The sequence below is a fragment of the Sander vitreus genome, chromosome 9 (genome assembly GCF_031162955.1).
Source record: "Sander vitreus isolate 19-12246 chromosome 9, sanVit1, whole genome shotgun sequence".
NCBI lineage: Eukaryota > Metazoa > Chordata > Actinopteri > Perciformes > Percidae > Sander > Sander vitreus.
The window spans coordinates 290,675-306,442 of NC_135863.1; the positions used below are offsets into that span (position 1 = coordinate 290,675).

Genomic DNA, 15,768 nt, shown 5'->3' on the forward strand with positions numbered 1-15,768 from the left:
ACGTTTCCATGACACGCGGGACAACAACGGGACAGTTGGGTTTAGGAAAACAATAACGGGACACGGGACAACAATGGGGCGGTTGGGTTTAGGACACGCTGGGCACGATTTCCGGTCTCCTGGGTGAAAGTCCTGTGTTTGACCCATCCCCCCCCCCCCCAACCAACCTCCCTACGCAGATTTTCGGGCTTTCATACTACTCGCTACCGTAGTCGCTCTTAATGCTACATCATCTTCTCATTGACTCTACATTGGTATTGTTTTCCGTGGAGGCCACACAGATTTTTCTGTTCCACCACCACGTAATGCGCTGTTAATGATACGTAAACATTTCACGGAATTCTGTGAGACCAGGCTGGGCAAAAGGGATCTGATTGGTTGCTGCAGGTCGTAAATGTTATCCAGACGAGAGCCGAGGGAAGCAGTTTCCCCTTGATGAGGTCTGTCAACAGCACGTTGACTGATGTCCTCTGTGTGACATTAGACACATCCTTCCTCTTCTTGAAATCCAGTGAAAGTCTGCTTTCATCCAGGCCGTCAAAGATGAAGAGGACTTACGCAGTATTAAACGCAGTATACCCACTAAGAAAGCTCCAGGATTTCCATATACCCACTTTAAAATGCCCAATGACACGTAACTTCATACTTTCCATTATATTTCATCTTCACATAGGCTAAAAAAAGGGTATTTCCACCGTAAATTGGTGCATTGAAGTGTATCCGAATACAGGAAATGAAGTCGTTGATGCTCAAAGCTTCCCTGGGGGAGGACACCCAGACCCCCCACTATGATATGCACCCCCACCCCCTCCCCCAAATGCAGATTTTGGCTAATATACAGTACAGTGTACCCACTACAATACATTAGACTACACCACTGGTAACCTCGTCTTTCATCCCCTCTGCAAATATGAAAACACGACAACAAATAGGAAAACACGACGGTAAATATGAAAACACAACAGCATTAGCTTCTACCGGAAAAGGTAGGGCCTATCTAGCAGAGGACGGAGCCACCTGATTGGACAGACGGACTGTCTCTCTGTTAAAAGTAGGCACGTTTCTGTGTTTTTCACCTCTCCTTCCTGTTAATAGACAGTCCATCTGTCCAATCAGGAGGCTCCGTCCTCTGCTAGATAGGCCCTACCTTTACGGTAGAAGTTAATGCTGTCGTGTTTTTATATTTGCTGTTGTGATTTGCACTTCAGGTCCACCGTACTTTATTGCATAGGTAATTCTTTCTTGTACATTGACAACATATCTAAGCATGTAAGCCTATATTCTCTTTCCCCTACGAGAGTTTTGTATGTTGTTGTCAATAAAATAAAAAAAAAGTTGCTTTTCACCGACTGCAAGACCCAGGCGGACCCAGGGCATGCTGGGAAACACCGGCCTCTCATCTAACAGCTGACTGGTTCAGAATTGACTCAACATGATGACGTTTTATATAAACTTTTTATAGTTTTTGAATTGGAGGGAGTTTAACAGCTATTTGTCTGATTTAAAGGCTTATTCTGTACAGAACACACGTTGCGTGGCTGACAGTGACGTTTAGAAGTCAGAGAGACTGAATCTGTTCAGATTACGGATCATCTACAGTCTGTTGTTTACAGATTGCATGTAGAGGATGTTGACAGGATGTGAGGGTGTCTGTGACTTCTGTTCAGCCTGAAGGCTGCAGGAAACAGCTGAAAACGTGTCTGACAGCTTCTTGTCATCGCCCCCGGCTGCTGCCACTTGCTCTCGTCCACTTTACAGGGCGAGGCGCCGTTTATCTCCAACGAGCCTGTTGCCTCCATCTCTGGATTTTCAGTTAGTCTAAAGCTGCCCTCTTGCTACCAACATTGCAGGAAAGCTGAACATCCAGGTGAGTAATGTATTCTTACATTAGGCTACATTTATGCCCCCCAATCCCCCAAAAAAAACTTATAACTTATACTGTCATATTTTGTACAGAATTGTGTTTATTGTGTTGGAGGTGGAGAGACAAAAAAGTGTGTTTCCTGTTGTAATATATAGTTAAATAACTGGATTCTCTTAAGTGTGTTTTTCAAATGTTATGTGTGTTTTTCTTATGTTGTAATAATATATATATATATATATATATATATATATGAAATGTATATAGAAATGTGCCAAAAATATATACAATCAGATATATAGAAATTGTAACAATAGCAGAGAGCAACAATAATATACAATATTAAGAATAATATACAAATAAAATATAGAATAAATATTCTAAATAGCACAAATCCTTCATCACACAAATGTGAAAACACACTAAAGAGAATATAACTGTTACACTATTGCACAACAGAAACCACAAACTAAAACCTGACCTTTCTGGCCTTCCTTGATGCAAAATCATTACTGATGTTATTGTATGAAATCTGCTCCCCTATTGGCTGCTCACGGGCGCACGCCCTTTAAAAAAATGCATTTCAGACATGAACACACACGCCTATTAACTCGATAATGAAGCCATAAAGTAGGCAAGGCTCTTCCAACTCAGGATAGGATTGGAGTTGAAAAGTGGAACTGACACATCACCGCGATCAGCTTCGTGGGTGCTCAGTAGGCCTATTAGCGGAGCACCCACGGTACCGGCGCCCCAGCAACCGTTATTGTATATATTCAGAGATACAGCTGCTGAATGTGTGACATGATAACTGCCATCCGGTTTGTGCACCTTGAAACATAATTTGTGATTACCTTTGTTGAAAAAACCTTTGTTCATATGGTAACATTCACAAGGAAAACATGACTCAGGGGTTTGTGGTTTTAACAGTGTTGCAGAGCAAATAGTGAGATATGACTCAGGGCTGCAACTAACAATCATTTTCTGAATTAGTTGATAAGTTTGTGGTGGAAATCCTTTTATTTAGCCTATGTGAAGAAGAAAAACACAGATGACAATTCAAAAAATATCAAAAATATAATGCAAAGTATGTTGTTGCGTGTCATTGATTGTTGTTCTCGCGGCGAAGAATGAATACAAAAACTATCAGAAGTTTTTTCATGGACTGAATGTCCTGTTATTGTATATATTCAGAGATACAGCTGCTGAATGTGTGACATGATAACTGCCGTCCGGTTTGTGCACCTTGAAACATAATTTGTGGTTACCTTTGTTGAAAAGACCTTTGTTCATATGGTAACATTCACAAGGAAAACATGACTCAGGGGTTTGTGGTTTTAACAGCGTGACAGAGTGGGTAGTGAGATGTGACTCGGGGCTGCAACTAACAATAATTTTCTGGATTAGTTGATAAGTTTGTGGATCAGTGTTTCCCAAAAGCCCAAGATAAGGTCCTCAAATGTCTTGTTTTGTCCTCAACTCAAAGATATTTTTACTTTACGTGCAGACGTGTTACCGTTATCACACACTACCAAGAAAGTGAATGCGGAAGCAGCTCTGGCTGTCAGGGAGATATCAGTCAAATCATCAGTAATACCGTTTATAATGGTTAATCAAATCAAAACTAGAGTCTATGCATACACACGCTGGTTTGACTCGGCTGTATTTCCAATACAAGAGAATCTTGTGTTTTTGGATGCCCGCTGTAGGCCTGAAATTTAAGTATTTGTATTTCCATTTCCGGCTACTTTCTACTCTACTGTTGCTGAGGTGCGGCTGCCACCAGACAGAGTTTCTCCTACCGGCTCTTTTCTTTGTGTTTTCTCTCCATGTGGTGAACTGCAACATGTTTTTAATTCTGCCATTTATGCTTGACATAACCTCCAATTGCTGCTGGTCCCTCTTGTAAATTATTTTCAGAATCAGAAGAGTATTTATTGCCAATTTAGTAACACTTAGAAGGAATTTGCCTTGGTGGGCAGTGCATACATTAACATATTAAAAGAAAATGAACAAACAAACACGTATAATATGACTGAAACAATAAGAGATAAAAGGATGAATGTTTTAGTGCAGGATGTGCAAAACGCAGTGTGTATAGCTTCTAATTACTGTAAATGGACTGCAGCTTTACAGTCTTAAAAGTGCTGTACACACTATACATGCACCATTCACACACACATTGATACGCTGGTGGCCGAGGCTGCCGTGCAAGGGGCCGTCTGCTTATCAGATAAACTCATCCACGGATGGCGTAGCCATTCGTAAACCATTCAGGGTTCAGTGTCTTGCACAAGGACACTTCGACATGTAGACCGAAGGGTAAGGGATCGAACCACCCACCATCCCATTGGTAGATGGTCGCTCTGTCACCTGAGCCACAGTATAAGGTCATCGCACCTTTAGGGGGCTAACATCAAATGGGGAACGCATATTGACGATACAGCTGATAACACATGTGGAGTTGGTGTCTCTGTGTGATCACTGAACAAACAATGGATGGAAATAAGATTACTATAGTTACCCCTAGTTACAAGAAATGGCTCAGCTAAATGTTGGGCAGACCCTATGTATACTGGGTATTTGGGAGATCAATGCATTTATAAATAGACTATTCCAGTGTGTTTCCGTTTCATTTGAAAAATGATTAATCGCGCAAGGGGAAATGACAATGTTTACACTCTGTGTATTACACACATCACACACAGGACTGAATTACACACACATGCGCAGTACCTATACATGCACAAATGGAGAGAACTGGCACCTCTCCAGCTACCTGCTACGTCTGGCAACGCGAGACTACTCCGCCTGTCAATCTGCCTGCACTTCCTACCAAATTACCTTCAATCTGAGCGGAGCTGTAGGCTATGTTTGTGGGGGAAAGACTTCATCAGTTACGGAACAGAAAGTGGATTTTTTTGCGAAAATGTGGACCTATAACGTTACGTCTCCTCGCTGCAACTGCTGCGGATTATTGACACCGAACTTCGGCCTGAAGTCAGAGAAACAGAAACAGTCGTTCTTATCTCTTAACATCTAGTTTGGGAAAAGCTGCCGGTGTTTTCTGTCTGATATGTGATTATTTTTAATGGACTTTGGTGCGTATCAGATGCTTTCCGATATGGCGGTGTTTGACGGGGCGATTCGGATCATTTCCGCATACTGATGCGGGAGATAGAGAGAGCTGAGGCGGACACAGACAGACATGAAGCGGCCTCTACCTCCAGCTCATCTAAGACCGCATTCAGGACAGCAACATAGAACACACAGAATACCAATGTTTAGTAATAGGTAATATTTTAGACAGATTATGATTAAGATTATACAGTCAGAACTACATTGAGTAGGCTATTTTGGATATTCAGTGATTTTGATGGGAACATATAGGCTTCCACTCTGAAACTTGAATGAGGAATGAGGAATCACACCAGGACAGCATTAGCATGGTATGCATGTCCATTTTTACCCCGCCTTCTTGAAATAATATACGACGTCACTGTGACGTTACCTCAGCTATAAATGTCTTAATCTCTGGGTTTTCAGTGTGTCTCTAGTTTTGCCTCCCTGTCACCAACATTGCAAGCTGAACATCCAGGTGAGTAATGTTTTCTTACATTATGCTGCATTTATGTATCCTATCTGACGCTTTTGTCCACAGCGACTTACAGTTAACTTTGTGGATAAAACACATTGCAATAATAATAATAATAATAATAATAATCATGCAGTTATTATAGCCTGCATCAACTTCTGCAAACCTTTCAAAGTTCTCCGTTTAGAAACAGGTTTTTATTTTAGTTTCTGGCCAATAAGGTGTAGTCTGACCGGATTTATTAGGATATCATAGCAGACAGTTGTGATGTGGTTTAGCGGTGGCGGAGCCGTTCACCGCACACGATTAGCGGTGGTTGCAGTGAGGCCATGGAGTGTCGAGCTGTCGGGGAATCTGTCTCTCAACGCTGAAACATAGGCTTTAGCTGTGATTGCACACCAAGTTTTTTGTTATTTCCTGTTACAGAAACCCAGTCTCAGATAAACAGTCGAGGATTTGCATTGTTGAACACCTTGTGTTTGTAATTTAGATCGTACTTGAGTTAACGCGTGATTACCTGGGTCGTTTTGTCGTCGAGAGATGCTGTGATGGGAACATGTCTAGACGCAAACCTGACGCATTTTCATACACCGCTTCTTAAGTTGAGTTTCTAGTTATTAATTGTCATTAAATATGCCCAACAATTACAGAAAAGCACTAGTTGGCCTCTTAGATCTCAGGCTTTCTCCAAAAATACCCGGGAGACTTTGTGTGAGTAATCATTTCATCTCAACCCGATAACCGCAAGCACACATGCAGTGGGTGTGTGTGCGAGAGAGAGTGAGAGAGAGAGAGAGAGAGCGAAAGAGAGAGTGAGAGGGACAGTGTATGTGTGTGTTTGTTTGTGTGCATCATTCTGTCGCCGTCTGATTCAGACAGATATGTCGAAATAAAAGCACACTTTTGATGACTTTTCTCTTTGTCCTGTCCCCTCTTTCTTTCAGGATGGACTGCTACAGCTCATATGCTCCAGCTGCACTGAGAGCCTCCCTGCTCTATGACAACAACAATGATGATGGGACTCTGTGGACCAGGACCAGTCAGGACGCCCCCCTCCCCCTCTGTTCCTCCTCCCATCCTCCTGACTCCAGCTGCCTCGTCTGTAGCAACCAGACGGTGTTCGTGATGTGCCGTAACCTGACCAAAGGAGTCAAAGTGATGATGGAGGCTGGAACAGACCAGGTCCCCCTCTCAAAGAGTGGTAAGAATCTCACAGATATCTCGTGACGGTTTCCCTGCACTATTTGTATCACGCATGCGTTGAAACACTTGACGGCTGGCGGCACAACAGGCGGCATATTTTTGTAGACTACATTTTACGTTGTTCATTATGCATTTTACAGCGGGTCTGTTTTATGAAGATATTTAAATTAAGTACTTATTGTCACTGATCCAAAACCGCATATCGACGTCCGAGTACTACGTCTTGGCCACATTGTTATTTTTGTGACATGTTGTGTGGGGATGTCGTGATGTTTTCCAAAATAATAAAGGAGTTGTTCCATGTTACGTGAACATACACCATTTGGGTTCCATGTGGAATGAAGTCTGAGTCTTTCTGTCACTGCAGACCTTCAGTTTCCTCCACGCTCCCCTTTGCGAGCGCTGTGAAATGAATGAAATTCCCGCGGTGCAAAGGTGCGCAAACAAGCATCATCTTATCATCTTATCATGTCGGATCGAGCAGGCAGCACAGATCGCGTACCCACAGCCCCTAAACAAACACATCTGGAAACACTGCTGCTCCCGCTTTAGTTTGAAAACTCTCGGGTTGTAATTGTTTAATACGTTTTCTTGTTTAAAACAGTCACGATGAAGACTAACCATGAACTCTTTTGTTGTGTTTTTATTACAGAATGCCCTGAACTGTTCTCTGATGGTAAGTATCAATACTTTACACACTTTTTCTATCCAATAATATACACCTCAGGGTCCAGATGAGTAGTAATAGTACTGCACTTAAAATGGGGGCAGGGAGCTTGATTTGAAGGGTGTAAAAACTAGTTAAACCAGTTCTCCCCTCAGACAAAACTTGGGAAAATGTGCCCCACCTCACTAAATTATGTTATTTGGTGCCACATACACTCAACAATTGAGCCAATATAGCCTAATAATAATGCTGTTTGATGCAACTTTAGACCAAATACATAAAAAAGGTCTATCTTATATCTTTCTATCTTTTTTGGTAAATATAAGATTTTTGTGTCTGTTGTTTAACCCTACAGTCACATTAGCTACACAAGACAGCGACACGCACTCGCTTGATGGCCTAGCCTAGCCTAGCCTAGCCTAGCCTACTCCTGGTAGCATGGCAAAAGTAAACAGAAATTCTCTGGTGCTACCTTCAAGCACGTCCCCTCTGTTTACTTTGTGGATAGACCCATAGATATACTGTACGTAAGGATGAAATATGAAATATTATGACTAAACGTCCTGTCAACAACTCAAATGCGTGAATATTCCATCTATAAAAAGGCCGCTGTTCTCCCTACCAAAATACATGAGATAAAATGCCAAACATATCAGATATATACAGAAATGCGATGTCCTGAAGCGTTTCAGCCATCTTGAATGGTTTTCTTCGACTCGAGCAACTAACGTACATACGTCACGCTGCCCTCACGCTGCCTTCGCTCCGATTGGTCGACGCTTTGTCGCATCGCTCAGCATTTGCATAAAATAGACTTCTTGTCTGTTGGCCCCGCTTCTGCTCGTTTGCCAGCGGAGCAAGCTTGTCGACTTGTCGCTGGCAAAGCTGGCCACTCCCCATTGACAGTGAATGGCAGCCTGCCGCTTTCGTCGCTGTCTCTAGCTATGATGGACTTTTAAATCCACCTGCCACTGTGACTTTTTACCAGACAGTTTTTTTTGCCTCAATAAAGGTGACAGGAATTGCTGTGTCTCTATGATCCTGTCCTGTCCTATTGATGGTAGCCTACTCGTGGACATTGCGCCGTCATCACGTGCTGTAGTAGCCCGCCTTGATAATCCTGCATAGGGGCCCGGTGTTGGCTCGTTACGCCACTGCGTATAAGAGATGAGATGACAAAATCAGGAGTAGCCTACGCGCACCACAACAACAAAAAAACACTGGTAGAATGCGCACCTGGGCTGATATTTTCTAGGAACCTTACCACAGGTTCAGGATGCTGCAAATGTTGGTATAATATGAAAATGGCTGGTGGATTTAAGACACGGAAATAATCATTTATTGAATTAATCAAATATGAACATATGTGTCAGTGGCTTGTTGATCTTTACATTGTTAGTTCATTTCCCATCCTGGCCTGGGACACACATTCATACGGTTTAATAAAGTACTTATTGGACTTTAACTTATCATTGCATTTCTCAGTTTAGGTCAAACTGTACATGTCATCTGTGTTTTTTCCTGCATCCACCGTGTGCGTGTGCGTGCGTGTCAGTCGCGCGCGGAAAACGGAGCAGCTTCGCCCGCTGCAGACAGCCGACAGATTGAAACAGCAGCCGCTGACTTTCAGCATTGCAAAAACTCGTAACAGCGTACATTGATGTTAAAACTGTATACAGGATGGCAGGACGGTCTGAAATTGTTTCTGCACGGTCTTTCGCTGTACGTTTTGGTTGGTATATGTGAGATGTTCGAGTCACACACGTCTCGCCTTCATAACAGAAACAAGGAAATGAATTTGACCCGTTCTCACTCCCGATTGGTCAGTGGCTGCAGGTGGGACTGCTGGGATTGTGTGAGTAATGAAAATGCGATAGGGGGGCCCCCGGCTGTCAATCAATGTCTTCCAGTGATGCGGGCCCCTGATTGGACCGGGCCCGTAAGCAACCGCGTACCCTGCTTACTGATAGTTACGCGTCTGATTGGCGGGTGGTCGGGTGTTAATTCCATGCCCTGCTGAGGGGTAAGAGAAACCATTTCCATGATTCAGACAGATATGCTCGAAATAAAACAGGTTTTATTTAACCATCTAGTCATCCTGTTCATCTTATTTGATATAATTTAAGATTTTACAAAAAACTACCGTAATCCCTGAACTATCTCTTCACATATTTAGGCTATTCTATAAGATCTTTTATTGATAATACCAGATATAAAACTACATAAGGATGGAATCAAAATCTTAAGCAATTCTCTATTGATTCATTCTTAATTTAAAAAAAGGAGGTGAAATGTGGATATAAACTACTAACTAACTAAAACTATTTCTAGTTTTATATTTTTAGTTATTTTGTGGTTCTGCACGTCCATATTTCATGTTGGATCGTTGTTGTTTTTTTGTTAAATATAAGATTTTTTGTGTCTGTTGTTTAACCCTACAGTCACATTAGCTACACAAGACAGCGACACGCACTCGCTTGATGGCCTAGCCTAGCCTAGCCTACTCCTGGTAGCATGGCAAAAGTAAACAGAAATTCTCTGGTGCTACCTTCAAGCACGTCCCCTCTGTTTACTTTGTGGATAGACCCATAGATATACTGTACGTAAGGATGAAATATGAAATATTATGACTAAACGTCCTGTCAACAACTCAAATGCGTGAATATTCCATCTATAAAAAGGCCGCTGTTCTCCCTACCAAAATACATGAGATAAAATGCCAAACATATCAGATATATACAGAAATGCGATGTCCTGAAGCGTTTCAGCCATCTTGAATGGTTTTCTTCGACTCGAGCAACTAACGTACATACGTCACGCTGCCCTCACGCTGCCTTCGCTCCGATTGGTCGACGCTTTGTCGCATCGCTCAGCATTTGCATAAAATAGACTTCTTGTCTATTTTGGCCCCGCTTTGCTCGTTTGCCAGCGACAAGCTTGTCGCTTGTCGCTGGCAAACGGCCACTCCCATTGACAATGAATGGCAGCCTGCCGCTTTGTCGCTGTCTCTAGCTATGATGGACTTTTAAATCCACCTGCCACTGTGACTTTTTACCAGACAGTTTTTTTTGCCTCAATAAAAGGTGAAAAAAAACAGGAATTGCTGTGTCTCTATGATCCTGTCCTGTCCTATTGATGGTAGCCTACTCGTGGACATTGCGCCATCATCACGTGCTGTAGTAGGGGGGCCCGCCTTGATAATCCTGCATAGGGGCCCTGTGTTGGCTCGTTACGCCACTGCGTATAAGAGATGAGATGACAAAATCAGGAGTAGCCTACGCGCACCACAACAACAAAAAAACACTGGTGAATGCGCACCTGGGCTGATATTTTCTAGGAACCTTACCAAAAAGGTTCAGGATGCTGCAAATGTTGGTATAATATGAAGATGGCTGGTGGATTTAAGACACGGAATAATCATTTATTGAATTAATCAAATATGAACATATGTGTCAGTGGCTTGTTGATCTTTACATTGTTAGTTCATTTCCCATCCTGGCCTGGGACACACATTCATACGGTTTAATAAAGTACTTATTGGACTTTAACTTATCATTGCATTTCTCAGTTTAGGTCAAACTGTACATGTCATCTGTGTTTTTTCCTGCATCCACCGTGTGTGTGTGTGTGCGTGTCAGTCGCGGGGAAAACGGAGCAACTTCCCCGCCCGCTGCAGACAGCCGACAGATTGAAACAGCAGCCGCTGACTTTATATTGAAAAATCGTAACAGCGTACATTGATGTTAAAATGTATACAGGATGGCAGGACGGTCTGAATTGTTCTGCACGGTCTTTCGCTGTACGTTTGGTTGATATATGTGAGATGTTCGAGTCACACACGTCTCGCCTTCATAACAGAAACAAGGAAATGAATTTGACCCGTTCTCACTCCCGATTGGTCAGTGGCTGCAGGTGGGACTGCTGGGATTGTGTGAGTAATGAAAATGCGATAGGGGGGCCCCCGGCTGTCAATCAATGTCTTCCAGTGATGCGGGCCCCTGATTGGACCGGGCCCGTAAGCAACCGCGTACCCTGCTTACTGATAGTTACGCGTCTGATTGGCGGGTGGTCGGGTGTTAATTCCATGCCCTGCTGAGGGGTAAGAGAAACCATTTCCAGCTCTGTCCTCCTCGTGTCTCACTGCTGCTGTCTGTGTCTGACAGATGCTCCACAATCACAACTGGCTGTTATCATCTCCTCCATCCTCATCCCCTTCATCCTCATCCTCCTCATCATCATCGGTGGGGTTTTCTGTAGGAAACGCTCCAGGAAGAGAAGGTAGGTGTAGTTGTACCGCTGCTGGTTTGCTGAGGTTGTTCCCAGTGGTGTAGTCTACGTGATATGCAGGTATACGCAGTATACCCATTAAGAAAGCTCCGGGATTTCCATATACCCACTTAAAAATGCCTAATGACGTAACAACATACTTTCCATTATATGTTTGATATATTTTGAATGTCATCTGTGTTTTCCTTCTCATAGGCTAAATAAAGGGATTGCTACCATAAATTGGTGCATGAAAGTTATCTCAATACAGGAAATTAAGTCATTGATGCTCAAAACTTTCCTGGGGGAGGACACCCAGACCCCACTATGAAATGCCCCCCCCAAAAGGGCCCATATATACAGTATAGGCCCATACATGTACAGTACAGTATACCCACTACAATACATTAGACTACACCACTGGTTGTTCCTGAGTTATTAATCCTCCTGTTGTCCCATTTACAAAAACTTTCTATATCACAACTATGACTAAAGAACGTTGGAAAAATAAGACAAATGTTGGAAAAAGGTACTAAAAAGCTGGAAAAAGTGACAAAAAACCCATCAAAAACATCGACAAAGGTGACAAAACCTTGTTTAAAAAAAAAAACATAATTAAAAAAACGCCAAAAAAGTGACAAAAAGATGTGAATGAAATCGACAAACGTCGAAAAGTGTAGGAAAAGAACATGTTGACATTTCGACGCAGAAAAAAACAAAGGTGCACGGTCGACGGAAAGACGACACGAGGGTCAATATAATAATATAAACATTGTTGAACGTCAGCTGTGAGACTCTCTTGTGTTCACAGAAATGAAACCCAGACTCACACAAAAGAAGAATCATCCACCATGACTGATGATGACACCATGAAGCAAACTGAGAGACCTCATTCTTTTAACATGATTTTTTAACCAGCACTGACCACATCGTATGTACTGTAATAAAAGATGAAAAGATCTATGAAGGTGATATTTCTATCTATCTTCTCTTTTCTTTTACATATTGTTAGAATATATTTTGTGAAAAGAGGTTTTAGAGGATATGGTGTTTGACCTTGTTGCCTTTTTATGCACCCTGGGCTATGAGAGGCTATTAAGTTTTACAGTGATTAGACATAAAAGGAGGGAGAGGGAGCGAGGCAACAATGGTCAACGTTTTGCAAGCGCCGGATTTGTGACACAAAGTATGGAAATGACCTGGCTCTCAATAGCGACTTGTCTCCGTTGATCTGAGTGGGAAAAGTCAAGGTCATTTTTCACACAGTGTGTTACAGAATCGTTAGGAGGCGGCTGGAGCCAGAAGATCTGGACTGGATCCAACTGATGACAGCACCACCAGAGTTTGGGAGGGAACTGGATAAATAAGAGAGCATTTTGAGTTAGGGCATCAGATGCTGGGGGAATCTTTGACTGACCAATAGGTGAAAGGTAGACCTGTATAGTATCTGATCTGTATGCATACACTCTTGTATTTCGCAATATCATTTTTCACTAAAGCTTGCTATTAACTTTAACTGGACGAATCCTGAGTCTTATTTCTCTGATCTACCAGTAAACGAACACCATTCAGAGTAAGTGACCAATTGGAGTCAGATTAAGTCTGGCCTTTTTAGGGCCAGACCGGTCAATTACGGTCACATTTTAGAATAAAAACCTTCTTTTCCTTCAGTTACACCATCTACACGGCGGAGTCCCATGATGACTTTGGATATAAAGTCCATTTTCTCCATGTTGTTATGAATAAGATGTTGTGTGCTGCTGAAGAGGAGATTTCAGGACACCAAGACACTTCATGGGTTAGGGTCTCTGGGACTCTGTATCGTCGACCTGATGGCAGTAACTGAAAGGATTGGTGAAGGGGGGTGGGGGGCAGTGGCGGCTGCTGGTCTTTCACAGAGGGGAGGCTCATTTTCGGCCTACGTCATAAAAATTGTCTATTTATTTATACGTAAATTCTGCCCTACTTTCCTTTTCAAGAAAATGTGTGACCCTGTCATACCACCTAGGTGTCTTTCCCAGTGACTTGACCAGTGTCCTCTCAATGGCCAGCAGAGAGAGGCTGCTTAAACGGCCTTGGCCCATTGTGTTACGGGTGTAGGACTTACGCCGCTTTAAACAGGAGAAGCTCCTTTCTACACCTGCAGATGTAGCTCTAATTGTTGCCACTAATGAGTTTGTAAAGCTGAGGCATTGCACTGTCTAAGTAACACCAAGTAATCGCACAGCTTTCCCCCGTTACCCTGCAAGTCCTGATCTGAATACAGGACTTGAAGTTCAGACCTCAGTCTCCCTGAATCAACGTGATGGCCATAACTTTTCAGGACACTTTGGAAAGCCTCCTTTGGAAACACTTGTCTCATGTCATCAAAACATACTTTCCAAATTTGAAAAACGTAGAGGAATCTGCTCCAAGATGTTATCAAGGATGGCCATGTACAGATTTCTGTAGCGCTCATGGGGATCCTGCAATTGGGTCAGATGGCGCTTTCTCATGGGCTCATCTCGTGGGTCTGATCAGGGGCGTAGCACAAAATTCTGGGCCCTGTAGAAAGGCATTTTCTATGGGCCCCTCCCCGCATCCACAGCTATTCATTCTACCATCTTTTTGGGCCCTCCTCACATGAGGGCCCTGGGTACTCAGTCCCCTTTTTTCCCCCCTCTAGTCCGATGCCCACTGGGTCTGATGTGAGATCTATCTGCATAAACAACTTGGAAAGCCCCCTCTGATCTCTTGTCTTTAACAAATGCAAGAAGAGACTCAATTCTTTTCTTGCAGTAGAGAACACCCCTCGCCTACATCAGTCTCAGAGAAGATATGTCCATATGTGTACAACGTATGAACCCACTGGGAGGGGGTCCTGTGTGATTGTAGTGTCTTTCCAGCTACTGACCGGGTGTACAGTTCTGTTAGGGGGGTTTTGGGGGGGAGCCAATTGTCTTGTTGGCCTGTTCAAATGTCCCTGCTGACACTAAAAGCTCTAAGTTTCCTCAACAGGTGTAGGCGCTGCTTGAGAAAAAATCATTTATTATAAAATAAATATTTGCTTTCATCGGTGGTGCTGGTTCAAAAATAATTCCTTCGTTAATAATAAGTTACACAGAACTTCATCAAAAATGATTCACACCTTCACAAAATCCACACAGTCAGATCTTACAAAAAGGAAAGAAGGGTTAAATACTGACACGTTATAAGCTACTATTTGTCCTAGGTATCTGTGTTCAAACACACAACCCATTGGATTCCAGATATAAAGTGTCATGGTATTAGTGATTATGTATTTATTGTCTTGGAATTCATGGTGTTTTATAGTAAGATCCATTTTTGTCTGAGGTTTTTAGTGTGAAAATAGCAAGTACATTGTTTCATCCAAACAGTAAATAGCTGATAATTCAGCCACGCCATTGCAAAGGGCAATGATTACAATTAGGAAGAAAGACTCTTTTTATTGAATAATATATATGTAGGCCTATATTATGCCAATGAGAAATAACTTTATACTTTATTCCCTCTTTCTCTCCCAGTGACCCTGTCTTTCTGCTTGAGCAGCACTGGTTGAAGCCTGAAAATGTTGTAAACAAATGACTAACGTAACTAATTCCACTGGTGGGACTGTTTCAGACGGATACCTCCGGTTCAGGCTGCTCCTCATCCTCATCACGGGCCTTTTTCAGTGTAAGAGTAAAAACATGACAAGCCCTGCTGGCTTCTTGCCTTGTGTGTGTTGATTATTGGTCTGCTATGTTTCTATTGTACATTTTAGCTTAATAGTACTTTTTACCAAATGTACTGTAATTGTTATATTGTTATGTACATATGTTATTTCACTCTCTTTTAGGGTGACTTTTACCATCTGTCGAGGGACTGCAGATGGAAAATAGCCTTCTGGCTAAGTCTGGCATATTGACAGAAATGTATATTAATGTGCACTGTCCCTGTAATAAATAAAAAAACAAATAAAAATACAAATAAAACATTATTTATTTATAGATTTAAGTTTATTTGATTCACAGCTGCTACACACAGGGCCGTAGTGTAACGACCTGAAAGCCAAGTATCAAACGCAATTAGCTTTGTGGGTGGATCTCGGGCGCTGTTGCTATTATACCGGCGGGATAAATGACTCTAAAATGGGTCGGTCTGAAGTAGCTACGTCACTCATAGGTGTGCTTTCAT

The 15,768-nt window shown here is 42.5% G+C and overlaps 1 protein-coding gene across 6 annotated transcripts; it reads left to right on the forward strand.

Moving 5' to 3' along the window:
- Nucleotides 1-1,726: 1,726 nt before the first annotated feature.
- LOC144523000 (uncharacterized) lies at nt 1,727-15,546 on the forward strand. Of its 6 annotated transcripts, none has more exons than XM_078258248.1 (6): nt 1,728-1,867; nt 5,408-5,459; nt 6,401-6,657; nt 7,312-7,335; nt 11,490-11,604; nt 12,404-13,108. In XM_078258248.1, exons 3-6 carry the CDS (start codon nt 6,402-6,404, stop codon nt 12,504-12,506), a joined length of 498 nt encoding a protein of 165 aa, XP_078114374.1. In that variant the 5' UTR covers nt 1,728-1,867; nt 5,408-5,459; nt 6,401; the 3' UTR covers nt 12,507-13,108. The 6 variants fall into 6 exon arrangements, 5 of the variants coding, with proteins under 5 accessions (XP_078114375.1, XP_078114374.1, XP_078114373.1 ...); XM_078258247.1 differs by lacking the exon at nt 1,728-1,867 and adding an exon at nt 5,270-5,310; XR_013502473.1 differs by lacking the exons at nt 1,728-1,867; nt 5,408-5,459 and adding an exon at nt 5,276-5,310 and having other exon boundaries at nt 12,404-12,560; nt 12,859-13,108.
- The last annotated feature ends 222 nt before the right edge of the window (nt 15,547-15,768 follow it).